This window comes from Setaria italica, chromosome I, assembly GCF_000263155.2.
Source record: "Setaria italica strain Yugu1 chromosome I, Setaria_italica_v2.0, whole genome shotgun sequence".
NCBI classification, from domain to species: Eukaryota; Viridiplantae; Streptophyta; class Magnoliopsida; order Poales; family Poaceae; genus Setaria; species Setaria italica.
Genome location: NC_028450.1, coordinates 32,871,445 through 32,881,283, shown reverse-complemented (window position 1 = coordinate 32,881,283; position 9,839 = coordinate 32,871,445). Strand labels below are relative to the sequence as shown.

Genomic DNA, 9,839 nt, shown 5'->3' with positions numbered 1-9,839 from the left:
CCCCCCCCCCCCCCCCCCCCCCCCCCAATTTCCGTCATAACCAGCCGTCCAGAGGCGCCGTAAGTCCCCTAACCTTCCTCGTGGCACTCACTCTCCCTGTGACTAGAGAGAGACGGGAGGGCAACGGGGACTGAGAGAGATGGGTGTAGAAGCAAGAATTCTCCCCAATTCGGTGCCTGAATTGCTCTCCTAGACTAATGGTAGTTGGTAGTACGTACTTGTAGGCCGGAGACAAGAGAGACGCTGCTATAGCTAGTCGCAGTACTGGTTAAGTGATGCCGCAATTTTCTATTGCCTAGGTCTTGCGAGGTGGCAGATCAACTGAATTTCGTGTTTTGGGCAGGGAAGGAAAGGTGGTGGTGGTGGGCTGGTGGCCATGCTGCACCACCATGGTGGCGCCGGGTCCCCGTACACGGCCCCGCCGACGGCTGGCACGGCCCCGTTCCCGCCGACGCCGACGGGGCTCGTGTCTGCCACCGCCATCCCGCCGCCGCCGATGCAGCTGCAGCCTGCGGGGACGACGCCGAGTGCCAATTTCGAGGAATTGCCAGCGGGCGGCTCCGGCGCTGGCGCCGTGGCCAACCTACAAGAGGAGGACGTGCCGGCCGACGTTGTCGGCGGCAGCGGCGTGGGAGCGTCGGGGTCCGGCGGCCACCGGTGGCCGCGCGAGGAGACGCTGGCGCTCATCAGGATCCGGACGGAGATGGACGCCGACTTCCGGAACGCCCCACTCAAAGCGCCGCTCTGGGAGGACGTCGCCAGGTGAGAAAGCAAGCCGTAATTCCCTTTTCTCTTCTCTCTTTCGCCTGCAGCGGAATGCGGCTAACGGTTTCACGGAATTCACCTCGCCGTCCGGCGTCGCTGGTGAAACGATGGCGAGCTATCCTGTCATCTTTTTACCCCTGCTTTTTTCCCCAGCGCCTTTGGCGTAATGCTCCCCGGTTTATGTGAGATTGGAGCCTAGTGAAGTGGTAGGTGCAGTGAAGCGCAGGACGATAAGGATCCCGGCGCCCGGGCAGCCGTGTGCCGCGGCGTGATTGTGCGAGCAACAGCAGCACAGACATGGCAGTATGGCAGCAGCTGCAGCCTGCAGGCTAGCTGCACAGTTTTTCTATTCCTCTCTTCCTTTTAAAACACTTCCATCGATGCGCTCATTGTTTTCCGGGGAAGAAGGAAGGAAAGCATTTCGCTGACGACCCCGGCGCCGGGCCGCCGGCCGCTGTCGTCACCACCTCACTTAGTTTATATTCCTCGGACACGATGCCATCAACTTGACATCATCAACACATCTCTGCTGATTCCAAGCACTGGTGACTGGTGATGTCTGATGCCTCTCCCTCTCCGTCGTCGCTTTACATGCCTCCGATCCGCTTCCAAATTCCAATTCCTTCCGCGTATGTCCGGTCCCTTTCAGCGAGCGGAGTGAGAGGACGAATGATGACGAGCTTTGACCCATCCGTTCCACTCTCTTTGATGAAAGATACTTCTCCGCACGGCACATACAACGAAGTCATCACCACTTCATGACTTCGCCTTGGTTGAGACGTGAACGCGAGAAAGAGCTAACAGGTGCATCGGCCGTGTTGTGTGTTGGGGCTCGTTTTTGCAGGAAGCTTGCGGGTCTGGGATACCACCGGAGCGCCAAGAAGTGCAAGGAGAAGTTTGAGAACGTGGACAAGTACTACAGGCGCACCAAGGACGCCCGCGCCGGGCGCCAGGACGGCAAGAGCTACCGCTTCTTCTCGCAGCTCGAGGCGCTCCACGCCGCGGCGCAGCGGCAGCAGCAGGCCACGGGTATGGCCACGGTGCAAGCTGATCATCAACCGTTGAGGACAATGGCGGCGTGGACGGCGACCCCTGCGACCCAACAGCTAGGCCCTCCCGGCGGCTCCGCCCTGCCGGACCTCAGCTTCTCGTCCATGTCGGGGTCTGAGTCCGACTCCGAGTCGGACGACGACCTGGATGATGGTGTCCTGGAGGCGGGCCTCGGCAAGGGCGAGAGCGGCGGCGACGACAGGGAGATGATGGCGATCTTCGAGGGTATGATGAAGCAGGTCACGGAGAAGCAGGACGCGATGCAGCGCGTGTTCCTGGAGACGCTCGAGCGGTGGGAGGCGGAGCGCACGGCGCGCGAGGAGGCGTGGCGGCGGCAGGAGGTCGCCCGCATGAACCACGAGCGGGAGCAGCTCGCCAGGGAGCGCGCCGCCGCGGCCTCCCGCGACGCCGCGCTGATCGCGTTCCTCCAGCGCATCGGCGGTGGGCAACAGCAGGGGGAGCCCGTGCGCCTCCCTCCCCCGATCGCCGTCGCCATGCCCGTGCCCGCGCCGATGCCCGACCGCACCCCGCCGTCGCCTCGCCACGACGCCTCGCTCCAGCCTGTGCCCGCGCCTCCCAAGCCGGAGGAGGCCCGGGCGTGGGCTGGAGGAGAGGGCAGCGGGTCTTCGCTGCCGTCGCGGTGGCCGAAGGAGGAGGTGCAGGCGCTGATCCAGCTGCGAACCGAGAAGGACGAGCAGTACCATGACGTCGTGGCCAAGGGCCCGCTCTGGGAGGACATCGCCGCCGGAATGCGGAGGATCGGGTACCACCGGAGCGCCAAGCGGTGCAAGGAGAAGTGGGAGAACATCAACAAGTACTACAAGAAGGTGAAGGAGAGCAACAAGAGGCGCCCCGAGGACTCCAAGACCTGCCCGTACTTCCACCAGCTCGACGCCATGTACCGCAAGAAACGCTTCGCCGGCGGAGGCATCAGCACCGCGCCGGGAGCGTACACGGCCGCCGTCGCCGTCACGGTGCTGGAGAATCCGAACCTGAACCCGCGCGAGCTCGAGGGGAAGAGCAGCCACGACGCTGGCAAGTCGAAGAATGATGGACAGGGAAACGTGCAAGGTCCTCCCGGCAACAACGGCGAGACGGCACCCGCGACCACCGTGCCTGATGACGGCGACAAAAACAAGGTAACGTCGAGCTTTCACCGTAAAGGTTTCCATTCTTGGAAATCAACTAATTGCGCACATGCTAATCAGGATTCAGAATTGACGTTGCACAGAGGGCAGAGGACAACATGAAAGAAACAGACGTGCAGCTGCTGCAGCAGCAGTTCGGAGCAGACGAGACGGAGAGCGACGACAACGACATGGGAGGCGACTACACTGAAGAAGGCGGCAACGATGAAGACAAAACGAAGTACAAGACGAGCTTCCAGAAGCCTAATGTGATCGGGAGCAGTGGCGACGCAACTGCACCACCAGCGACGGCTGCGGCAACGGCGAATTCAGCCGGTCCAACGAGCAGCACCTTCCTTGCCGTTCAGTAGACGGCAATGCTGCAGGACCCGGTGCCAGCTGATCAGCACCAGACCACCAGTGCATCACCGCCTTTTCCGGCTCATAATCACCATCATACTTGTTCTGCTCTGCCGGTGATCCTGGCACCATCCGAATACCATTTGTTGATTTATTTCTGTAATAAGTATCCAATCATGAAAGACAAAAGGACAAGGAGTAACACTGAAGAACAGAGGTAGCAGAGGCGCCTAAACAAAAAGTTTTCTTTTTCTTACCATAGGTTATGTTATACTTTAGCTAACAATTGTACATTCATGTGACAGTCTTCTCTGTATTCCCTTCTGATACAATTTGGTCAGTAATTTGGATCGTCCAAGAAGGCATTCGCTTCAGCCACAAGTGGCCTTATCTTTCTGGTCTTGTTGTGGTCCGCTTGAATCCCAGGTATTGGCATGGAATTTGTGAACTGGAATCGAGTTCCACTCACTGGGTGTTTGGTTACATGCAGTCCTTTCTTTACTCATGTGCATCAGGGACATTGGTTCTCATGAGCCATGACGCATGAGTGGTAATGCCGGTTTCTCTGAGATGGTTATGGAGTCCACAAATTGTAGTGCAGTTCATTCTAGTGATCCGATGCATTCACAGGTACATAAGTGAAGGTACTTCGATTCTTCAAACATGTGGCAAAACAGGACAGAAGTTTAGGTGAGCAATCACATCCTGAAACTAGCAGCTCAAGAGCGTGCTGGAATCAGAAGCCTATTATTTTCCTGAATTGGGAGTTCTGTTTAGAATAGAGCACCTTTACAGTACCCTATACAGCTCTTTAGTGGGAGTAGTATGTAAGTACGTAGAAAATCTAACCATTGGTTCATTAGGGTATTTTAGTCATTATTATAATGTTGAAAAATTTTACTAGCACTGCCATTTAGTATTAATCTGATCATTCCTGGTCCTGGCCCTGTTCTTGTACACTCATCGCCGCCATGCTCAAGGTTGGAGCCGATGCCAAGATGCCCTCGTCGCGTCACCGCTGCCTGCTTCACACAGTCGCACCGAACACCTCGGCCCATCACTGAATATATTTAATTTGTAAAAAATAAAAAATATGTTGAGTCGACAATCCTATTAGAAATGTTGAGGCAAATGAATAAGTTTAAACAATATTTCTCATAGAAAATGTTCAGTCGTCAAGCCTAGTAAGAAACGTTGAGTCAATCAGAGAATGTTTTAGCAATATTGCTTTCAAGAAGTTGAAGTTTGAAAGCCTATTAGAAAATTAGGTCCTTACTTTCTGCCAGGATAATTTAGTGTGCTTCTAATGAGATCAATAAGGATTAAAATTGTGGATTTCCTCGACTCTTGTTCAAGAATGTCAGATTTCCAACTCTTGTTCAAGAATGCCATAGTTGAGGCCAAGACATGTTCAAGAATGTCTTAGATTACAAACGTTTACTTCCAATATTTGAACAAATTTTCATGGTTTTTGCATACCCCCTACTCTGATTCTTGGAACTTAATATCTTCATAAATGTGTGACATGAATGATTTCTACTTTCTTGGATTAAATTTTTGGGGTTTGCATTGCCCAGCGGAAATTAACGTGTTTGTACTAAAATAACAAGAAATTGGGTGTCTGAGATACGAAGAGAGTCATGAGCACAAGACATGCAAGTTCATTTATAGAAGTTTTTTTTTGATCCATGATGGATTGCTAGCTACACTGCTGAAAAACTGAGCATTGGTCCTAGCCCGTAGTATCGATTATTTTTTTAACCCGGTACTAATGTGAGCATTAGTATTGGGTCTACCCAGAAGCCCCCATGACCTCCATTAGTACCGGGTGGGAGCTCCACCCAGTACTAAAGGTCACCCATCAGTACCGGGTGGAGCCTCCACCCGATACTAATGTGCTTGAAGGCATTTAATACCAGGTGGAGGCTCCACCCGGTACTAATAGGTGGGTGACCTTTAGTACCGGTTGGAGCTCCCAACTGGTACTAAAGAATCTCCCCCGCCTTATCCGTTATATCACTCCTCTTGATGATTTCAAAAGCATTTGAATATCTCCCCTCTCTCTCCTCGTATCCCGTCACCTCTCTCCGGCGCAGGCAAGGAAGCGGCGCGCCCGCTGATGGCCAAATCCGCGTGGCGCAGGTCAGCGCACGCCCGGCGGCAGCATGGCGGGACGCTGAGGGTCCAATGGCTGAGCATCGAGCACCAACATCGGGCCGCGGTCGCCAGGGTCGATACAGGATGGATTTTTTGTTTTTTTAGGTAGATGGATTTTTTCTTTCATGCCATCCACCCGATGTTCACATGGCTCAACAATTTGGTCTCTGCAGCATATGTTTTTCAAAATTTCAAAAGGGTTGTTTTATATTATTGTCTTTGTGCAATTTCTAGAGTGTACATAATCATGATTATACCTCATGAAAAAATTTATTTATGGTTCAAACCTAAGCTGTATAAAAACAAAAACATCATTGGTACACTAGTATACAGGGGCTAGGTGTGTACGCATTTGGATTGGGTGTAAAGTGCTTTAAAATAAACATTTGTATAACAAATGAGGAGATGAGGTCATAATATAGCATACTATTGAACGGCAAACATGTTGGTATAATGATGTACAATTAGATACTAGGGTGTGCATAAATGGTGTGCCATTTGATGATCAAGTTAACAAATAATATTTTAGTTGGTGCAATGGTTTATTTTTGAAATTTAAACGGGGAGTTTCAGTGCTTGGACTGGTACATTAGTAATTTTATGTCATATCTCTACTTTATGTCAAGCCAAGCACATGCAAAAGCTACTTTCCATCAAATCAAATAGTGAAGATTCCCCACTCGTTCTCTCTCCTGATACACGTACAACTTGAGAAAAATAAAAATATGAATGGAATACATGAACTAAAGATTAAAAATGCATGAGAACCAATATAGATGAAGGGCAGGGATAGCTCCTATCATGACTGACTGGTGTACTAAGCATTTTTTGCATTACGTACTCTTATATTGCACCAACCCTGCCCGAAGAGGATAGCCCAAGCTAGCGATGTGACAACTCAAAGACATTGAAGACGTAGAAAGCCACTGTATGCATTGAAGACGGAGAAAGACTCCGTGGAAATCAATGTTTTGAATAGGTACAATTTATATTGATTTCCTCGGAGCTTTCGAGTTCCAGGACTTTTTCTTCTTGGTTGGGCTTGGTCAGGACCTTAGGATCATTGTTTTTGTCAATGATTTCTACATTTGCCTTTCTATTTTATTTGGTTGATATCATGTCGTAATCTCGTGCTCCACCAATTTTACATCTTTCGTAAATCATTTGCCTTTCTATTTTATTTGGTTGATATCATGTCGTAATCTCGTGCTCCACCAATTTTACATCTTTCGTATAAAATTGTGCAAAGATGTTTGAGCTTTAGATTATCAAAATAGATATAGTACACTTTCAATAAACTTATTTTTCTAGGTTGATCGATTTTTTTCTTTCGTGCTATCGACACGATGTGTGCATAGCTCAATAATTTGGTCTCTACAGTATATGTTTTTTGAAATTTCTAAAGGAGTTGTTTTATATTATTATCTTTGTGCAATTTCCAGTTGTAGAGTGTACATAATCATGATTATAACTCATTAAAAAGATTTTAGTTAGATCTGAACCTAGCTATACAAAAGCAGAAGGTCATTGGTACGCTAGTGTACAGGGGTGTACGTGTTTGGATTGGGTGTCAAATTGCTTTAAATTAAACATGTGTACAACAGATGAGCAGATGAGGTCATAATATTGCGTACTGTTGTACGGCAAACACGCCGGCACAATGATGTACAATTACGGTACTAGGATGCACATAAATGGTGTGTCATGTGATGATCAAGTTAACAAATAATATTTTAGTTGGGGCAACGATTTATTTTTGAAATTTGAATGAGAGATTCAGATAACATAGTATGTGCTTGGACCGGTACATTATAAAAGTAACTTTATGTCATATCTCAAATCAAATAGTGAAGATTTCCCACGACTTCTCTCTCATGGTACATATACAGCCAGAGAAAATAAAAATATGAATGGAATACATGAACTAAAGACAAAAATGCACGAGAATCGGTACAGATGAAGGGTCAGGATAGCTTCTATCATGACCGACCAGTGTATCAAGCATTATTCGCATTACATACTCATACATTGCACCAGCCCTGCCTTATGAGGATAGCCCAAGTTTGCGATGTGATATCTTGGAGACATTGAAATCGGACAAAGCCCGTACAGGTTGCAACACCGAACCTTTAGGATTGGGATTCCAGGAGTAAAGGTAAAGGTATTGATTCAAGGACGTGCTACTCTACTGACCCAACAAGGACTACATGACATGCAAGCCAAGACTCCACAAGCCAAGGTTTCATCATAACAAGACGTCACAAGTATGGCACAAAGCATCAAGCAGGAAGGAAGAGCGAAAAGCCAGATCCTCGGTCCGGTCTAGGCTTGGTCCTCTACATAAGTGAATTCATGATCACCTCGGGAGGGAGCCGGCTTGAGCTTCTCGGTATCCTTGTGGAGGGGCACTAGCTTGAGCATCTAAGATTCAGAGATGTAGGGAAGTGTTTCAACCGCCTTGCGAAAGACCCGTCGCATTGCTAAGTGTCGCGACCCACCGATGTGCATCTTATGCTTGTGCTTGAGGCACAAGGTCGCCGGTGAAGTGCAGGAGTAGATGGACAGTACGGTCACCGGAGGAGGAGATGGGACACAAAGCATGGGGGCGGTTCTATACAGAAAGAGGAGGGAGCGATGCATGCTTTCGTGGAGGCAGGAACTCGTTCTAAGATTTAATACTTCCTAGAGTTATGGTAGAAGTTATCATGTACATTAAATCTGTTTTAGTCCCATTTTAAGATTCGGGAAAGTCCGCAGGTAGGATACACCCATCATGTATTCCATGCACTATGTGTGTACATGTTGCATACATAATAAATAGATTGAAGCATTTGAATCTCTCCCCTATAAACAATGAATAAAATACTGAATATCAGGATGATTGTATGATGTAAAAAGTGTAAAAATAATAGTATACTGCAAATAAAAAAAATAAAATTTTAATCATGTAGGATAAAATAGTAGAATATGAACATCAAATTGGAAAAAAAATTTCAAATATGTACCCATTAACAAATTATATAAATTCATGAAATAAAATAATTATACTCACCAAACTTATTCGAACTCATGGAAGTAAAGAACAAATACATAAACACCTGGAATAAATTAGACAAACTCAAATACCCAAATAGTTGTATACATTGAACAAATTATATGAACTTACGTAATAAAAGATGTATATACCTCGAACAAATTGTATAAACTCACAGAACAAGTATTTATACACCTAGTGACCTAGAACAAACTACATTAACTCACTGAATAAGAATTTATACACTTGAAACAAATACATTATACATTATGTGCATATAACAGCATTGTAATCCACGAGTTTACATGGTTGAGTAGTTCAGTCTATAAAAAAATAAATGAATCCGAAGAAATTAATCTATAAAGTGAACATGTAATTTTATGTCGCAATGTATATGGAACAACGAACTATATAGAACAACTAATTATACTAAGTAACAACCAAAATTTTATAGTGGAGTAATTTAAAATATAAAATTAGAAAGTACCCTTGGCTAGTTATTAAAAAAATATATGCAAGATCGTAAATCATGAAAGAGAAGAGTAAAAACTAAAAACAAGATAAAGAATAGATAAATAAAAATAAAAAAGATAAAAGAAAAATTATATAGCCGAGGAGTATATAGAAGAGAATTTTAAATAAGAAAAGAGAAATAAATTTGGAAGAAAATAAATTAAAGGAAAAAAGAAAAAAAATAAAACACAATCAGCTTTACATGCATCATGCATGTACGCATGTGCAGAGCTGCCCTAGCGTGGGCAAAGCATGTGAGCATTCATGCACTCAAGGGGAGCACGTGCACCTGATTGGTTACCTTTTTATTGGACCGAATAAGTCTCTACACGGCCTACCCGATACCCTTCAGGCGACATACAACTATATGTCGCATGTGCGATATATGACCGTTCACGAACTACCGTGCGACAGATGTGGGATTAGGATAGCTACGACTCGTCGGATGGTGACGGCGCACACACAAGAGAGGGGGTGGCGTATGGATTGCGGCTGTGCGAGTGTATGTATCCTGTGCACGGTAGTAGGCTTTGACTTTTGGAGCATCTTGCCTACTTGAGGTGATCAATTGGGCTGCTGTTGGGCTTCGGGTCGTTTGGCTCGCGAGCCTAGCTCAGCTCGCAAACAATTTCTAACGAGCCGAGCCGAACAAATAATGAGCCGAGTCGAGCGAGCTAGCGACAGCACTATTCATAACACGCCGATCTGCATCGTAAAACCTAACCATCATTTCGTTCGGAACATGTTCTTTCCGTAAATCAAATAGTACCGGAACGGTGGAACGACAAGGCTTTCTCTCGAACCAACGAAATGTGTGCCGCTTCTCCCTTAAA

At 47.1% G+C, this 9,839-nt stretch overlaps 1 protein-coding gene across 4 annotated transcripts; it reads left to right on the top strand.

Annotated features, from left to right (window-relative positions):
• Positions 1-20: 20 nt before the first annotated feature.
• Positions 21-3,692, top strand: LOC101763706 (trihelix transcription factor GTL1). 4 transcript variants are annotated; one of them, XM_012843797.2, is made up of 4 exons: positions 21-59; positions 344-762; positions 1,610-2,954; positions 3,047-3,692. In XM_012843797.2, the coding sequence occupies exons 2-4, from the start codon at positions 377-379 to the stop codon at positions 3,311-3,313; spliced, it is 1,998 nt and encodes a 665-aa protein (XP_012699251.1). In that variant the 5' UTR covers positions 21-59; positions 344-376; the 3' UTR covers positions 3,314-3,692. The 4 variants fall into 4 exon arrangements, with proteins under 4 accessions (XP_012699251.1, XP_004953287.1, XP_004953289.1 ...); XM_004953230.3 differs by lacking the exon at positions 21-59 and adding an exon at positions 66-267; XM_004953232.3 differs by lacking the exon at positions 21-59 and adding an exon at positions 66-267 and having other exon boundaries at positions 3,024-3,692.
• The last annotated feature ends 6,147 nt before the right edge of the window (positions 3,693-9,839 follow it).

Excerpts from the sequence above, each read along its gene's own strand:
- LOC101763706 (XM_012843797.2), top strand. The coding sequence starts at position 377 with ATGCTGCACCACCATGGTGGCGCCGGGTCCCCGTACACGGCCCCGCCG. Across the intron at positions 763-1,609 it reads CTCTGGGAGGACGTCGCCAG|GAAGCTTGCGGGTCTGGGAT; the intron begins GTGAGAAAGCAA and ends TCGTTTTTGCAG. Across the intron at positions 2,955-3,046 it reads ATGACGGCGACAAAAACAAG|AGGGCAGAGGACAACATGAA; the intron begins GTAACGTCGAGC and ends GACGTTGCACAG.